Below are 18,725 nucleotides of genomic sequence, written 5' to 3'. Positions count from 1 at the left end.
TTTTTCTTTTATCCCTTATTTCCTGCTTTAAATAATAAAACTGAGGGGCACTTGGGCGGCTAAGTGGGTTAAAGCATCTGACTTATGCTCAGGTCATGATCTCAGGGTCCTGAGATTGAGCCAGCATCTGACTCCCTACTCAGCAGCGAGAGGAGTCTGCTGCTCGCTCGCGCACATGCGCGCACCCACTCTCATCTCTTTCTCTCTAAAATAAAATCTTAAAAAAGTTAAGCTGATTCTTGAATTTCTCATAAACGTTCACTGGGTTTAGGATATTGCAAATGTTAATATTTAGTGTTTTAGGGCAACACTGGGAGTTATAGATCATTTACATTTACAAATAACCCTCTAATCTTATTTTTTTCAGACTTCTTGAACTTTATTTCTTAGCTACTGAGATTTTAAAAATCTATTAGGCTAAGAATTAAACAGAAGGAAAGATATCGACATGAAGGGGCAATAGACGCAAAGTCAAAATTAAACCCAGCAAAGGAAAGTGTTGATTGGATTGTGAGTGTATTTGTCATTAAGACACATGAACTAATAGGTTGGTATAGGGGTGATTATGGAGTAATTACTTAATGAATAATTTTTTTGGTAAACTTTATCATGCCATATTAACTGAACGCAGGCCAAAGGTGGTTTCAAAATTTAAACATTAACCAGAACCTCTTAATAGAAGTCAGATTTACAACTTACCTTTAATTTTTTATTAGTCTTCCTTTTTGAAAAGGGAACTATAGGTCATTTTTTTTCCTTTTATTTTCAGATTTGGGAAAAAATTAGCCAAAAATACTTTTTATATTTTCTGAGACTTGTTAAAGTTTGTATAGTGATCTCTCTGTAGATAGCTTAAAAATATCTTTATTAACAGCTTTCTGCTTTTAAACTTATTGGATGGGTCTAAGTTAGTAAAATGATAATATGATACATGGTTTGATACTGTGATAGATGGTGTGGCTCCTTTTTTTCCTGGAATTCTGATGAGCCATAATTGCTCTTTTTCCTGTTAATCTGTCACAGGATTTGGTACTCTTTTCAGGGACTCCTGCATCTAATGCCCTGAGTCTGTCTGGGGTTTTGTTGTTTTTTGTTTTTTAAAGACTTTATTTAAGAGAACAAGATAAAGCACAAACAGGAGAGGAAGATAGAATCTCAAGCTGACTCCTCACTGAGTGTGGAGCCTGACTTGGGGCTTGGTCTCAGGGCTCTGAAATCACAACCTGAGCTGAAACCACAAGTCAGACCTTCAACCAACTGCACCACCCAGGTGCCCCGAGTCTGTCTTTTTAACATCTTTTTTTGGTAATGTAGTACACATAACCATAAAATTTACTCTGAGTCTTTCGTGCAAAGCTAAACAATCCCCCACAGGGATAATTGACCTTGGCTTCATACTCTTTAAACTAGTAGAATAAAGGCAACTTTTAAAATTTAGTGATGTTTCACGTAAAGGAAGCTCAAGGTATAAAGGTTAAATTTTACCTAGGAACTTAATTAGAATGTGAGTACTGTACAAAATATTTCTCCCTTTTGATAGAATTTAACCTAGAGTTCTTTGAAATAGGTAATTTAGGGGCAACTGGATGGCTCAGTGATTGAGCATCTGCTTTTGGCTCAGATCGTGATCCTGTAGTCCTGGGATCGAGTCCCACATCAGGCTCCTCAGAGGGAGCCTGCTTCTTCTGCCTCTCACTCTGTCCCTCGTGAGCAAATAAATAAAATCTTAAAAAAAAAAAAAAAAAGCTAGCTTAGTTTTTAAGCCTTTTTTTTTTTTTTTTTAATCTGATTTGCATAGATTCACTTTCTGTGAACTTCAGTGTCTGGTATTTTCATCACATGAAACAAAGTTTTCATGTTTCTTACACAGGTTCCTTTCTATTCTATTAGTTTATTCTATGTTTAAAACCTTATCCAGAAAGTGTTTCTATTTTAAAGGTAATGTTCATCAAAAATCAGTTACTCAGGATTGTGATCAGATTATGTTGGATTATAGATGCATTTTTGATGTAATATATTCCTTCTGATTTTAATTGTCATCAAAACTGGTCAGACAGATAAATTATTCTTTTGTTCATGTTGCTTTCAAAGTGTATTTAGGGAATATGTGAAAAACTTGTCAATGTACTTTGCCTGCAAAGGACAGGAAGCCATTATATTGAAGAACAGGACCAGTCTCATGGACTCAACTTGCTTATTGGATGTTATTTGAGAAATATACGGGTGGTATTTGAGATTCACATGATATAGTTTGTAATTTAAAAATTTATAGTTTGTTGTAAATAATATTTATGCTGTACAGAGCCAAATTTTTCTATTGGATTTAAAACATTTACGCATATCTTATATAGCTTCTGAGGGAACACTAACAGATGTTAGTTAAATAACTAACAGTATTAAAATACTGTGACCACAAAGAGTAAAAAATTTAACATAGAGTTTTTTTGTTTTTTTTTTTAAACATGGAGCTTTTATATGTATTGGTCCACAATACCAGAAGGTAAATTCCCTGAGGGATGCATGTTTTCTTCACTGCCATGTTCCCAACACCTAGAATACTGCCTGTGCACAGTACATGTTTAATACATGTTTGGGGAATGAATTAATAGTTGGGAAATATATTTGTGACTTGGTACTTTTGTATGAGGCTTTGTATGAGGCTGTTGCCAAATATCTGTGGATTGGATTCATTTGTATTTGCAGTTTCTTGAGTAAGTTTTTTATTGTTTATATATACTGCTAACTACTAAGAGAACAAGTATTAGTACTAAAAGCTGTTAAAGATAATGTTTTTATTTGTAAGGCTCTTAATATGGAAATAATTTTGTAGAAATGTGAGTTTTTTCATGAAAAAATAAAGGTGGATAACAGAGGGCTTTAAGACAGATAAATGTTTCTTGACCAGTTGCCTACAGCTGATGAGCTCCAGTAAGAGCGAAACCAATTCTCACTTTACTGAAACAGTATTGAAGTGTGAATTGGTCCTGTAGTACTGTCAGAAACAACTCTGAAAAAAAGTGCTTAAATTGAAAGGAATTTTGTGACTGTTAAGTTTTAAATATAGCATTTTTCCCTAATGAGTGAGAGTTGCTAAAAAGTCAAATAACCTGTGGCTTTTTTTTTTTTAACCTCCAAAAAGGAATAGATGTTGTAATCTATATCATCACTACATCTTCATATGTGAATGTGGATTCCATTTGTAGAAGCACTTATTTAAAACACTCTTGTAAGCAAGTGTCTAGTTTTATATCCTCTTCCTTTAAACTACTCTTAGGCTATTGGATTTTCAGTGATTTTGATAACTACCCCCAAAGAAAAAACTTGGACAACAACCAAACTGGCCTACATCTGTATGGCTAACTGGAGGCCTACAAGAGGGCTCAGCTGACCGTTTTGGTTTTTTTCCCCCTCTAGTTACCTGGTTAATAGTGCACACAATCAAGCTCATTGTGGTGCCCCTCCTCCCCACCAATCTTTTACACTTAATCTTTGGTGATGGCTTTGTTGCACATGTATACATAGATTTTCCATAATCCATTTCCTTTTCTTTAGTGTCCAATTAGTATTCATTTGAGTTTCAGAAAACTAAGTTTGCAAGCTAAGTGGATACCAGATATCAATTTATGTGAAGATTTTTTTCAGAGTCGGGCGTATTATTGAGCAACAGTATAGAAAGTACTTGTTTTTTGAGGTTGAACAGCTTTCTTTAATTTACAGGAGGATAATATATAAAACAGTTTAAGCTAAGGTTATAAAAACAGGCTTTTTTTTTTTAACGTAGACGAATATTCGGAATGAGACAAACTTCTATTGTTTTGCACTGTTTGTACATTGAGTCTCAAATCATTGTATAAACTCAGTGGACCCCACCCTCATTGAGAACTACTGAACAACATTTAACATTTGCAAGAATGAATGTAAATGTAGTAGAGATTATATTTGTTTTATTATCAGGATCATGTTGCTAGAGATTTAAGAGGTTTGTTTAGTTCAGAATGATGTTCCTTCTTACAAGTATGAGATCATTTAAAAAGCTGAAGACTGATCAGAAATGTCACAAGGAAGGCTGTGGCTGTGTGCTTAATGAGTATAAACTCAGTATGTTTTCATTTACATGAGAGTATTTTTGTACTTAAAGTGAGAGTAAATTTGGAGGAAGATGTGGCTTTAAAATTGGACCTTTGGGGATCCCTGGGTGGCGCAGCGGTTTGGCGCCTGCCTTTGGCCCAGGGCGCGATTCTGGAGACCCGGGATCGAATCCCACGTCGGGCTTCCGATGCATGGAGCCCGCTTCTCTCTCTGCCTGTGTCTCTGCCCCTCTCTCTCTCTCTGTGACTATCATGAATAAATAAATAAAATCTTTAAAAAAAATAAAATAAAATAAAATAAAATTGGACCTTTGAATATAATTTGGCTCTGGATAGACTGAAGAGAATGACATTGTAGATGGGAGCAAAGCCATGGAAATGTTAATGTGTAGATTGGAGGAATCTTGAGTAGACAGCTCAGAGACTGGTAGATTATGGTGAAGGCCTAGGGTTTTAGAAATGTGTTGAGAGATAAGATTGGGAAAGTAGGATGACTGGTTTACTGAGGGATTGCAGCATAAAATGGTTTTAGTTTTTCCTTATTGGGTCTCTCATCGTACTGTGTAAAATGCTCTCATCCTTTCCACTTCCCTTTGAAGTACAGTCCCCTAATGTACTAGTTTGATGTTGTATCTTTCTGCCACTTTTGATTACTAGAGAAAATTTATTCCAGAAATTAAGACAGGTTTCAATCATTTGAAAAATAAAATAAGCAACACAAAACATTAATCACAGACTCCTTGTTCTACCTGAAGAAACGTTGAAGGTATTAGCTTCTAGCTGCTTGGATTAAAGAAGAGGTAATTTGGCTCCAAAATATGTCCCTTTTTTTCCTCTAGCTAGCCCTTTTGGAGTTGGGGGAAGGAGACCACCCAGTGGAGGCAGAATTCTTAATTCAGAAACCTCTAAAAAGGGAAGAGATAGGGCCTCAGTCTGATTCATCTGGTTGCATTTGGTGGTGGTCTCTGTAGAGGTAGTGTGTGGATTTTTTAGGGGCAGTATTGTAGCTTCCTGGTCCCTTCTGCCATCTAGGGCTGGCCCACTTCATAGGGCAGCTGCTATTCCTCTTTGGCAGAGTTATTATAGTATATACTCCAACCCTTTCTCTGGATTGGGTGACACTTGACCTGGTGCTGTCTCAAATCACTTGCCCATTTCATGCAGTGAGATTGAGAAACTGACATTTCAAGTGTTACAGATATGAAGTGATTATATCTGGATTGAGTTGCAGGTAGAGGACAGTGGCAGTAGAAAGGAGGGTATAATTGGAGACATGAAATTGGTAAAAGAATATGAGGACAAAGGAAAAGAAGAAATCATAACCAAGAAAAATGATACCATTGACAAATGGGATTAACTGGGAATACTCAATTATAGGAGCTATCATTTTGATTTGGCTTTTATGCCATTTTGTGTTTGAGGTTATGGTGGAACATCCATTCGAAATGTCTATATTCAGGTGAAGATTTGTTATCTGTAACTCAACACAGGACTGAAAGTAACTAATGTGGGTATCAGTGAAGAGCTGTTCAAATTATCAAAGTGCTTGAATTCTAAGAGGGAAAATAAATGTTGAAGACTGAATTGTGGAGAATATGAAAGCTGGATAAAAGGATAATTCGCGACAATTAGTGCCTTTCTCTTGACAAAGCATGGCACACAGTCTCTAATGATAAAGTTTCTTCTCTATGCTGGAGAGTCATAATACCTTTATGTATTCTCATTTAAATAGATTCTTTATCATTTTGGTCAGTTGCTGACATTTACTGGTTATGTTTAAAACCATTCATTTTTTGATTGATTTCTAAATTAAGATTTCAAATTCAGCAACACATTTACAAGTTATATCTTAAAGTGACTTAGTTTAGGGAGAACTATATAAGTGGCTAATATCCCTATATGAGAATTATTTTACTTTGTTCTAGATTTTGGAATGCAGCATGCTATGAGGCCTTTTATTAATTTGCTGCATTAATTTGTATTGTATAAACCAAGCCTTTAACACTACTGTGGGCTTCGTCTTATATATAACATGTATGCAGTAAGATAATGATAATTTCTATTTAGTGGTTTGGAAATATGTTAATACAGATGGGTAGTTTGTGGTAGTAGGGCCAAGGTCCATCCTAGCTGATGCTCCAAAGGACAGACTAAACTAAAAACGAGGCGTTTAACAAACTGGTCTGTCTTTCTTAGTAGTATTCTTCCCCATTTTTTGCATTCCTAGAATAATGTTCCTCAAGTAACAGTTTTATCACATCACTTCTGTACTTTAATTCAATACTTGAGAATCTACTATGTGCTAGAAACTATAGTACAAAAGTATACAAGTCTATTATGATTTATTGTCATAAAATTCACTCCTGCAAATCAAAGCATTCAGACCAGCATTTCCATCACAGACCGATGTAAATGTATATCTTTCTGTTACTCAAAAATTTTATATTTGTTTCTTTTTCATAAGTACATCTTCCATTTGAAATTATTTCTTTTCTAGTTTGTCAGAACTATGATGTCCCCCTTTTTTTAATCCAACCTTATATGACATTGATAACCACCCTATATATGCTTTGTTGGTATGTGATGAAAGAAGTTGATAATTGTTTTTCATCAAGATTGCTGGAATATTTTATATTTATCTGTCTTGGGATAATTTTTGGAGTTGGCTAATTTTCAGAAAGTAGCTAAAATAGTAACCTTCATAAACAGCCTAAAAACGTATTCTAGTTGTTAAATTAGTTTTGTCAGTATTTCTTTTATGATCTGGGCAGTGTATGTGGGCTCCATTTGAGTTGCCCTGAAAATTATGTATTCTTGATGAGAATGTTTGAAAGTCACCATGGTATTTTCCTAGATTTTTGCCTGGATAAAAAAACCAAATTCCTATCAGGGATCTTTAATGTCCAAACTTCTTTTAGCTCAGCTTCAGGTGCCTGGGCTGATACTTGTGTTTTGTTATTTTCCTTCTCAGTAAATTTTTATTATCATTAATGTGTATTGTTTTATAATCATTCTCTTGTGTGTCCACTGTTGTCATATTTCCTCAGTATTTTTTTTAATTTTTTTTTTTAAATTTATGATAGTCACAGAGAGAGAGAGAAAGAGAGAGAGAGAGAGAGAGGCAGAGACATAGGCAGAGGGAGAAGCAGGCTCCATGCACCAGGAGCCCGACGTGGGATTCGATCCCGGGTCTCCAGGATCGCGCCCTGGGCCAAAGGCAGGCGCTAAACCACTGCGCCACCCAGGGATCCCTCAATATTTTCTTACAGACTTTTGAGATAGTCTTTTTCCCCTCATGGAGTTGAAGGAATTATAAACAAGTCAATTGAATTCTAACAATTTAAACTCTAGCTATTTCATACCCAACATCTTTATGGGGGTGTTAAGAAATGCCAAATTGTAGCTAAAGTGAAGTTGTGTGACTCAATTAAAGGAGAAAGAGTAAGACTTTGTAGCACCCTACTGATTGCAGCACACTCGGATTGACTGTGCTACTCAGGTTTTGGATTTTTGCGCTCTCGAAGTCTTAAAAGAGTTACTAGTGGTAAAATTTGTAGTCTTAGTTATTCCACATCATGGAGTTTGTGTAAATACGTATGAGGTCTTGGTTTGAAAAAACTTTAACTTTTTAAAATTTTGATATTTTGACTTTTTTAGATGTCAAACGAAGATCAGGAACAAATTTGAAGAAGTGCAGAGTGAGGTGGTGTCAATCAGCATGTCAGAGACAGAGCACATAGCCTCCATTTCCTCTGATAAAAATATTGGGAAAACATTTGAATTAAAGGAAGACTCCAGCAACTCATTTTCTGGTGATGAAAGCAGCTTAGAAAATGAATCTAAACTGTCATCATTAAACTTTGATAAAACTTCATGTCAGCCTAATGAACATAATGAAATCGAAGCACAGGAAAATTCTATTCAGGATCATAGTGGAGGTGTGGATTCTTGTGCTAAAACAGACATATGCCCAGAAAATTCTGAACAAATAGCCAGTTTTCCTGGTGGAGATTTTACAAAGCAAGTTTTGAAAACAAATGAAACCGAGCAGACAGTAACACAAATATTGGCGGAATTAAGGTCATCTACATTTACAGAAGCAGCAAATCAAAAGACTTACTCAGAAAGTCCCTATGATACAGACTGCACCAAGAAACTTATTTCAAAAATCAAAAATGTTTCAGCATCAGAGGATTTGTTGGAAGAAATAGAATCTGAGCTCTTATCTACAGAGTTTGCAGAACACCGAGTACCAAATGGAATGAATAAGGGAGAACGTGCATTAGTTATGTTTGAAAAGTGTGTGCAAGAGAAGTATTTACAGCAGGAACACACCATAAAGAAGTAAGTTTTTAATTTTGAGGGTTTTTTTTTCCTCTGCCAGTATTAAAGATTGAATTCTTTAAAGGAAGGTATCATTTTGTCCATTTTTAATTCCACAATCAATGGACATGTATGTTGTAGTTGATCAACAAATATGTAATTACCAAATAATTCAGCAAATGTCAAGTTTGATGATTTAATATATGTCTAAATGAATAAATACTAATGTGATTCATTAAAGATCTAGAAGTATTCATAAAGACAACTCATGTTTTTCAGTTTTGAAAGAATATGGAGCAGAATAGTGTCAAAACTATGAGAAATTCAAAAGAAAATGAGAGTCATATAATTCAAAAAGATTTTCTTAAAATTCTTGTTTTAAATTCATTGGTTTTACAAATTAAAATTTAGAGAAGAATTGTTTGGTTATTAGTAATGAGAATGTAGTTAGTTCTAGACTTCCCTTGGATTTATAGAGTTAATGATAGTTCAATTTTGTTTCATCTTTTCCTAATGGTATTATATCCTCTACTTTTATTCTAGATTTTTGTATCTAAGTGTTTCAGATGTTTGGGTAGTCTTTTATAACCTTTAAAGGAAAATAAAATGTACTGACCTTCACTATAAAATACAGACTGATTCTCTTTTTTTAAAATGGTATTTAAGAAGAAACTTGGAGTACGATGTCTGTACATAGAAAAAGGGGAGGAGAAAGTCTCTATACTAGAGGAGGGTGACAAAAAAATAAACCATAATCCAACTATTGCTAGATATGTAACTGGCTTTTAATGATCTCCTTGCTACTAGTGTTTACTCTTTTAGACTTTCTTTCCTTTTTTTTTAAAAAAAAAGATTTTATTTATTTATTCTTGAGAGACACAGAGAGAGGCAGAGATGTAGGCAGAGGGAGAAGCAGGCTCCATGCAGGGAGCCTGATGTGGGGCTTGATCCCGGGACTCCAAGATCACTCCCTGAGCCAAAGGCAGATGATCAACTGCTGAGCCACCCAGGTGCCCCTCTTCTAGACTTTCTTGTTCAGTGGATCAGTCTTCCCCAAACCAGCTTAGCCTTCATTGGTTTATCCAGTGAACTTTAATCTCTTAAGTGTCCAGAGCCCTTCTTTTTTTTCTATTTTTTGTTTTTATTTTAGATGATGACAAAATACACATAAAATTTACCATCTTGTTTTTAAATGTACTGTTCAGTAGTGTTAGGTTTATTCACATTTTTGTGCAATCTCCACAGCTTTTTCATTTTGCAAACTGAAGCTTCATACCATTCAACTCCCAGTCCCCTGCCTGACAACCACTGTTCTACTTTCTGTTTCTAAAAGTTTACTCTTGGTACTTTATGTAAAGTGGAATCCTATAGTATTTGTCTTTTTATAACTGGTTAATTTCACTTAGCAGATGTCCTCAAGGGTTATCCAAGTTGTAGCGCCTGTCAGAAATGCCTTTTTAAGGACAAATAATATTTTATGTATATGCCATATTTTGCTTATCCATTCATCTGTCAATGGACATTTGAGTTGCTTCCACATTTTGACTATTGTGAATAATACTGTGAACGTGAGTATATAAATATCTCTTGAGACTCAAGGCCCTACTTACTACTGCCCCAAAACTAGTGGCTGCCACTTCTACTCCTATCCTTACTGGAATGCTGCTATTCTAAATAAACTGTTTTTTTTTTGTTGTTGTTGTTGTTTTTGTTTTTTTTGTTTGTTTGTTTTTTTTTACTTAGAGCATTGGTGCTTTCACCATTGTTGAATTTTTTTAGGGTAATTTCCTCATTTTTCTATCTGTACCTGTTCTTCCAGATCCTTTTTTTTTTTTTTTTTTTTTTGAGACTGTCTGATGCTTCTTCCCATTCACCTTAGATCTGGACTCATCTTTTGCTTTTCTTGTAAATTGTCAGATGTACATTGAATAATAACAGCAAATACCTATATGTTGTTAATTATGTGCCTGGCACTTCATATACATGTATTAATTCATGGAATCACAACAGTCCCCTGTGGTGTGAACTAACTATTACTCCTGTTTTACAGATGAGGTACCTGAAGCACGGAAAAATTCAGTAATTTGCTCAAGGTCACATGCTAGTAAATGCCCAAGTTAAAATCTGAGCCAAGATAGTTTTTTTCAACGTGGTTATCTGAAATGAACTAGTTAGAAGTTGTTAAATTTATCTAAAAATATTAGGAATGCAATAAAAAATTCCTTCTTGCCGCAGCCTGTCAGAATGGTGGCAGCATAGTACACTGGGGTAAGCAGTTTCCAGAAGCCTGCAGTTAGAAGAGTCCCACTTCCATGTGCAAAACTCTGTTTTGTGGTTCACATCAGCCTCTATGAATCAAACATTTTTCATCTCCGTGAAGGGGACGATACCTGAATTGTTTTATAGACATTAAGGCATTATAAATATATATATATTTTTAACTAAGTTAGTCTTTTGTTATGCACAGAATACTTTTAATTCCAAATACAATGCTTTGTGACTCAGGTTAGCTGTAGAACACGCATTTTTTTTTTCTTTTGCCTTCACTTAATATTCTATAAAGAAAACTATCTTAGTTTGTTTGGCTTAAATTTTCATTAGTGTATCTATTTCCTAGCATCACTATTTACACATCCATTCCTCTATTTTCTTTTTTTTATTAATTAATTAATTAATTCATTTATTTTTATTTATGATAGTCACACACAGAGAGAGAGAGAGGCAAAGACACAGGCAGAGGTAGAAACAGGCTCCATGCACCGGGAGCCCGATGTGGGATTCGATCCTGGGTCTCCAGGATCGCGCCCTGGGCCAGAGGCAAGCGCTAAACTGCTGCGCCACCCAGGGATCCCCCCATTCCTCTATTTTCTAACATCAGTGTGTTGTCCAAGGTCCCAACCAGAATTCTTAATTAAGAACGGTTAGTTGTGCATCGGATGTGACAGTTTGAGGGTTCGCTGCTCTTCCACTTCTGCCTTCGTAGATTGCTTACTTGTAAACTACAGCCAGGATCCTTTGCTTCAGGTAGTTTTCTGCAACAGCTTGAGTGTACACCAAATCAAATAAATAATCTAAGTTAAACCACTGTGCCAAAAAGGCTTGAAGAAACTTGCATGGTATGTTTTTCTCCTTCCCAAGTATTTGCATGATTTGCTTTCTTGCTGTGGTCCTGTGCTCCTCAGAGAGGCCCACCGGGACTACCTTATCTACATTCACTGCCTAATGTAGATAAGGGCGCCTGAGGAGCTCAGTCAGGTGAGCGTCTGACCCTAGGCTGCACTGGTGATCTCAGGGTGGTGATATAGAGCCTGTTATCCAGCTCTGAGCTCAGTGGGAAGTCTGCTGGAGATTCTCTGCCTCTGTCCTCCTCTGCCCTGCCGCAGCATCATGCGCAGTCTCTCTCTCTCTCTCTCTCTCGCTCTCTCTCTCAAATAAATACATCTTAAAAAAATAAAATAAAATCACTGCTCAAGTCGCTCTCTGTCCTCTTGCCCTCCTTTACTTTTTTTCTTTTTTACTTAATAGGACATGATCACTGCCTGACATTTTATTATATTGTGTCTATTTTCATCTTCTCCCTTTGAATATAACCACCGTGAGGGCAGGGAGGGTTTGCTGACATAACTTTTAGCACACTGAAGAATATAGGTACATAGTAGGTACCCAATAAGCATTTGTCCAGTGAATGAGCATCTTCGAAGAAGGGAAAGGCCTAGACTATGGAATTAGACCTGGGTCCAAATCTCACTTCAGCCACTTAGTAGCTGTGTGACCTGGAACAAGTGCTGGGCTTCAGGTTTTTTGCTTTTTTTATTTCTTAAAATTCATAAAATAGATAATTTCATAGGCTTCGTAATTTCATAAACCTGAATATTAAATGAAATTATGCACTTAAGGATAAACCTAGTGAATAGTAATTGTGCAATAAGTATTAAGTAATAGTTATTGCTTTTAATAATTCAAAAATACTAGTTGTTAACTTCTTGAGGTATCTTATGTCAAAGTCCTGAATACTGCACAGGTAACTTTTAAGGCTTTATTTATATTTTTCTAGGGGACTCAAAATGAAATTTCTGCTTGAACTTTTATATTTTTTAATTTTATTTCAGTGTCTCTTGTAACTATCATTAGAACATCGTTGAAATATTCTTAAAATCTAAATAAAGCAAGATTTTTCACCCTCAGCATTATTGACATTTAGGAGATCACTCTTTGGTGGTGGGGGGTGCATTATAAAATGTTTAGCAGCATCCCTGACCTCCACCCAAAAGAATCTAGTAGCAATCCCCCCACCTCTGTTGTGGCAACCAAAAATGTTTCCAGGCAAATGCCTGGAAGGACTTTGCCTCAGGTTGAGAACCACTGACCTGGAGGAATTCAAATACAGAAGGGATGAAGTACATAGCTGAGATACCCAAAGTGGTCAACTTAAAAGAATATGGTTTTCTTTATCTGATTATATTTCACTTGATTTGAAATATGCAAATTTCTGCAAGAAGTTAATAGCCTGACCACCAGAGAATGTTCTATAAAATACAATGTCTCATTACAAAAGTATTACTTAGGAATGTTGATATATTAATCATAAGTATATCTAATCTGCAAACACTGTATTTCACATCTCCATTTTTAATTGTGTTTTACTTATACTGCTGTTTTTGTATTTAGATTAATTAAAGAAAATAAGAAGCATCAGGAGCTCATCTTAGACATTTGTTCAGAAAAAGACAATTTAAGAGAAGAACTAAAAAAAAGAACAGAAACAGAGAAGCAGCATATGAGCACAATTAAACAGGTAAAAAGGCAAAAAATCTTTAAACACTATACTTCAATTTGTAAATACCTTCCTGAAAAATCTATGTATAAATTGAAATTCTGTAAGCTAAATTGTATTTTAAATTCAGAGGATTGCTTGGTATATAAAGCATTCTTTTTTTTGAAATGGGAATCATCTGATTTTTTTTCTCGTGTAAAAATTTATATTTTTATAGGATATGTGTGAGTGTATTCTATATGTAATAGAAATCTGAGGAAGAAAAGATTTGATTTGGCAAATAGACTTTCCACTACTTAAAGAAGAAGCAATATATACCTTATATATTATATATATAATATATATATATTATATATATATATATATCCAGCATTAGAATATTTTTAAGCTTATAGTTTAAGATGATTCCATTCTCAGTGTTACTGTGTACTATACTGGAAAACTGGCTCTCTTTCAGAATTTTATCTGGCTAGCTAGCTTCTCCAGTTTGTCTTTCCTCTTTTTCTTTCCTTTTTAAATTTTTAAAAAATGAATTCTGATGTATGGATCAACAAAGTGAATATTCAGACTTGTGGCAAAGCTGAGCTGCTCTTATCTTACTGAGCTGCTTTTTTTCTTCTGTAGACAGGATTAGAAGCATTTTAACCTTAAAAGTCTTTCCTTTTGTTTCATCCATCACCAAAAACTATATAATGAAAAAAAAAACAATAAACAATTGATAATAAAAAAATTAAGCCAAGTTTTACTTGCTTATGTCTTGGTATATTTAATGTACCATTACATAGTTGGAAGGTGATAGTATTTATAAATTTTACTTGCTTAATCCTGACTTTTATGTACTTTAGAGCTATACCATAGTAAAAACAAACTTAAAACTTTAAAGCGTAAGGGAGGCTTACAAATGGACAGAAGCCAGCTTTTAGTAGGCAGGTCACTGCTGATGATCAGAAACTAAAGACCAAAAATAGGGGAGAGAACCCAAGCTGTTCTTTTCATGAGCTTGTTAGTGGTTGTGCCTTTTTAAAGGAGAAAATTGGATTCTAGTTTCTTTTGCTAGCCAATATAGCAGGATTCTTTTTTCTTAGATTAATCTCTAGATCTTCACCTTTCAATATGGCAGCCACTAGCCACATATAGCTATTGAGTACTTGAAAGGTGGCTAGTCCAAATTAAATACTTTAAGTATGAAATACACAATTTTGTGGACTTAGTATAAAAAAAGTAAAATATCTCAATTTCTAAAGTAAATTGATTATGTGTCAAAGTGTTAATATTTTGGATATATTAAGTTTAATATTTCACGTTTTGCTTCTTAAAATGTGTCTACTAGAAAATATAAATTACACATGTGGCTTGAATTGGACACTGTCACTCTAGGTAATTTTGTCATAAGGGAAATTATACACATGTTCTATGAGCTAACATTTTATTTATTTTTTTAAGAGATTTTATTTACTTATTCATGAGAGACACAGAGAGAAAGAGAGGCAGAGACACAGGCAGAGGGAGAAACAGGCTCCATGCCGGGAGCCCGATGTGGGACTCGATCCCAGTACTCCAGGATCATGCCCTGGGCCGAAGGCAGACACTAAACTGCTGAGCCACCCAGGGATCCCAATATAAGCTAACACTTAGAGTTTTTTCAGCAGCTTTATTGAGATATAATTTACATACCATGCAGTTCACCCATTTCAGTTATACAGCTTAATGGTTTTTAGTAGTACAACCTTCACCACAATTTTAGAATATTTATCAACTACCCCCAAAGAAACCCCATATCCATTGGTAGTCCTTAGGATTTTCTGTATATAAGATCATGTCATCTGCAAATAGAGAGTTTTACTTATCCTTTCCAAGTGCCTTTTATTTCATTTCTTACCTAATTGTCTGGCCTGGACCCTCCAATATGGGGTTGAATAAAAGTGGCAAGAATGGATATCTTGTTCTTGTTCTTGATCTTAGGGAGAAAGCATTTAGCTTGTCACCATTAAGTACTATACTAGCTGTGCTAGCATTCACAGATGCTCTTTATCAGGTTGAAGAAGTACATTTTTATTCCTACTTTGCTTAGTGTTTTTATTATGAAAGAGTGCTGAATTTTATCAAATGCTTTTTCTGCATTTATCGAGGTGATCATATGTTTTTGTTCTGTTGATATACATTACATTAATTGGTTTCTGGATGTTAAGCCAGCCTTGCATTGCTAGAATAAATAGCTTTGGGTCATGGTATATGATTCTTTTTATATATTTCAGGATTGGTTTGCTAGTGCTGTAATTTCCATTGATTGAGAATTTGTCTATATTCAGAAGAGATACTGGTCTTATAGTTCTTTTTCTTGTGATTTTCTTGGTCTTAGTGTCAGGGTAATACTGAAGTCATAAAATGAGTTGGGAAGTGTTTCTTTTGGGGAGAAGTTTGTGAAGAATTGATATGGTATTAATTCAGGGCATCTGGCTGGCTCAGTCTGAGGGGAGTGTGTGACTCTTGATCTTAGGGTCATGAGTTTGATTGAGCCCCATGTTGGGAATAGAGATTACTTAAAAATAAAATCTTAAAAAAAAGAATAGGTATTTTTTAAATGCATGGTAGAATTTATCTGTGCAGTCTCCTGGGCTTAAATATTTCTTGGTAGGTTTTGTTGTTTATTATTTTTTTTTTTACTAATTAAATCTATTTATAGGTCTGCTCAGATTCTCTCTTCTTGAGCCAGTTTTGGTAGTTTGTGCCTTTCTAGGAATTGTCCTTTTATTTCATCCAAGTTAAATTGGTCATAGTATTCATTTATACTGTTTTTATTTCTATAAGGTTAGTGTGTCTCTTTTTTATTTCCATTCTAGTAATTTGAGTCTTTCTCCCACACCCCCTTTTTTGCCTAAAGGTTTGTCAATTTTGTCAATCTTTTCAAAGAACTGTTTTGTTGAATTTTCTGTTTATTTTCTATTTAATTTTCATTCTAATATTTATTATTTTCTTCCTCTTGCTGGCTTTAGGTTTAGTTTGCTTCTCTTATTCCAGTGCCTTAAGATGAAAGTTTGGTTGTTGACTTGAGAGATTTCTTTTTTTTTTAATATAGTTATAGCTGTAAATTTCCCTCTAAGCATTGCTTTCGGTATATCCCCTAAGTTGTGTATGTTGTGTCTTTGTATTCCTAATTTCCTCATATTTTCTAATTCTCCTTGTGATTTTCCCCATTGTTTATTGAAGTGTTAATTTTAACGTATTTGTGAAAATCTGAGATTTCTTGCTGTTACCAATTCTAGTTTCATTTCATTATAGTTTAAGAACATATTTTATAAGATTTCAATCTTTTAAGTTTATTGAGGTTTATTTTATGACCTGGCATATGTTCAGTCCTAGAGAATATTCCATGTCCACTTGATGAGCATGTATATTCTGTTGTTGGATGGAATGTATAGATGTGTTAGATCCAGTTGTTTTATAGTTCTGCTCAAGTTACCTGTTTCCTTGTTAATCTTCTGTTTGGTTCTGTCCGTTATTAAAAGTGAGGTATTGAAGTCTCCCGACTATCAATTGCCTCCTTCATTTCTGTCAGCTTTTGGTTCATGTATTTTCGTGCTATGTTACTTAGGTACATATATACTTAGAATTATTATTGATTGACCATTTAATCATTATAAAATCTCTCTCTCTTTCTCTCTGGTAACATTTTTTTTTTGTAGTTTATTTTGTATATTAGTATAGCCACTCCTATTTTTTTATGGTTATTTGCTTGCTGGATCTTTTTCCATTCTTTTTCTTTCAGTCTATATCTTTGAATCTAAAGCATGTCTTACAGATCGTGTCTTGTTGGATTGTGTTTTTAATTATATCTGATAATCTCTGGGTTTTGATATAAATAGTTAATATAATCTCATTTAATGCTGTTATTGACAGTAGATTTATGTCTGCCATTTTTTTTTAAGATTTTATTTATTCATGAGAGACAGAGAGAGAGAGAGAGAGAGAGAGAGAGAGGCAGAGACATAGGCAGAGGGAGAAGCAGGCTCCTCACAGGGAGCCCAATGTGGGACTTGATCCTGGGACTCCAGGATCACGACCTGAGCTGAAGGCAGACCCTGAACCGCTGAGCCATCCAGGCATCCCATATGTCTGCCATTTTTTTTCCATATGTCTGATGTCTTTTTGTTCCCCTATTCTTCTCTTACTGCTTTCTTTTGCATTAAGTGAATATCTAACATTTAAATTTCTTTCATTAAAAAAATAAATAAATTTCTTTCATATTTTCAGTATATTTTTGAGTTATTTACCTGGTGATTGTTCTAGAGCTTGCCACATACATCTTACCAGAAACTGCATCAGCTTTATACCTTAATTCTAATAAGATTTAGAAGTGGTGGCTCAGCGGTTGAGCGTCTGCTTTTAGCCTAGGGCATGATCCTGGGTCCAGAGATCGAATTCCACATCAGGCTCCCTGTGAGGAGCCTGCTTCTCCCTCTTTCTATGTCTCTGCCTCTGTGTCTCTCATGAATAAATAAATAAAATCTTAAAAAAAAAAGATTTAGAAACATTGCTAACATTTACTTTTGATTTCTGTTTGAAGTATATTCATTACATTCTTTATGTTCCCTTTCATTGTTTATATTAAAGTGTTGGTAGTCTCTTTGGTATAGCTATAAAAATAATCTGGAAATAATTTTCTTTACAGTTAGAATCAAGAATAGAGGAACTTAGTAAAGAAGTTAAAACTTCCAAAGAAAAACTAGTAGCTCAAGACATTGCAGCTAAAAATGCAGTTCAGCAGTTGCATAAAGAGATGGCCCATCGAATGGAACAGGTATTTTTCAAATCATTATCATTATCAGCTTTATATTCTGGTGACTTTTTCTTGTTTATTATAAACTAATCTGTTAGACTATTTCGGGTATCAGTAGTATCTTAAGAATGGGTAATTAATTTTTAAAAAAATGCTAAAGCAGGGATCCCTGGGTGGTGCAGCGGTTTGGTGCCTGCCTTTGGCCCAGGGCGCGATCCTGGAGACCCGGGATCGAATCCCACGTCGGGCTCCCGGTGCATGGAGCCTGCTTCTCCTTCTGCCTCTCTGTCTCTCTCTGTGTGACTATCATGAATAAATAAATAAAATCTTTAAAAAAAAATGCTAAAGCAACACATAAATACATGCTAACTACAAAAATATTTTTTTAATAAATTGAGGAAGTATATAGAACAAAAAGTGAAAATCCTCCTTCATTTGTACTTCTCTCTTCCTGTGCCCAAATCCTTGGTATCCCATTCCTTGTTCCAAGGTTAACTGTTGATATTTTGGTTATGTATCTTATCATGTATACATGTATAAGGCACAGAAGCTTATGTGTATGTATTCATAAACATATTCTTCCTACTTAATTAGAATTTTACTGTGCATCTTGTTGGATTTTTTTTCCTACTTGGTATACCTTGATCATCTCCTTGAGTGGTATATATAGATTTCAGAAGAGAGCGTTTAAGTATTGTTTTTGTATTACTACCTGAGCTCTTTTTTGTTTTTTTTTTTTAAGATTTATTTATTTATTTAAGAG

At 34.7% G+C, this 18,725-nt stretch overlaps 1 protein-coding gene across 4 annotated transcripts in view; it reads left to right on the top strand.

The window, feature by feature from the left end:
• CCDC186 (coiled-coil domain containing 186) overlaps window positions 1-18,725 on the top strand; it is a 59,320-nt gene that overhangs the window by 2,870 nt on the left and 37,725 nt on the right. For all 4 annotated transcript variants that reach the window (XR_004810349.2, XR_007406717.1, XM_035708163.2 and 1 more), the window contains exons 3-5: window positions 7,746-8,432; window positions 13,080-13,206; window positions 17,855-17,983. Coding sequence is in view for 2 of the 4 variants with exons in the window: in XM_035708163.2 (XP_035564056.2) it covers window positions 7,746-8,432; window positions 13,080-13,206; window positions 17,855-17,983 (943 nt within the window). In the remaining 2 variants the exon portion in view is untranslated. The remainder of the gene's footprint in view (window positions 1-7,745; window positions 8,433-13,079; window positions 13,207-17,854; window positions 17,984-18,725) is intronic.

This window comes from Canis lupus, chromosome 28 (assembly GCF_003254725.2).
Source record: "Canis lupus dingo isolate Sandy chromosome 28, ASM325472v2, whole genome shotgun sequence".
Taxonomy (NCBI): domain Eukaryota; kingdom Metazoa; phylum Chordata; class Mammalia; order Carnivora; family Canidae; genus Canis; species Canis lupus.
The sequence above is the reverse complement of the archived record's forward strand: the minus strand, read 5'-3'. Positions and strand labels throughout refer to the sequence as shown.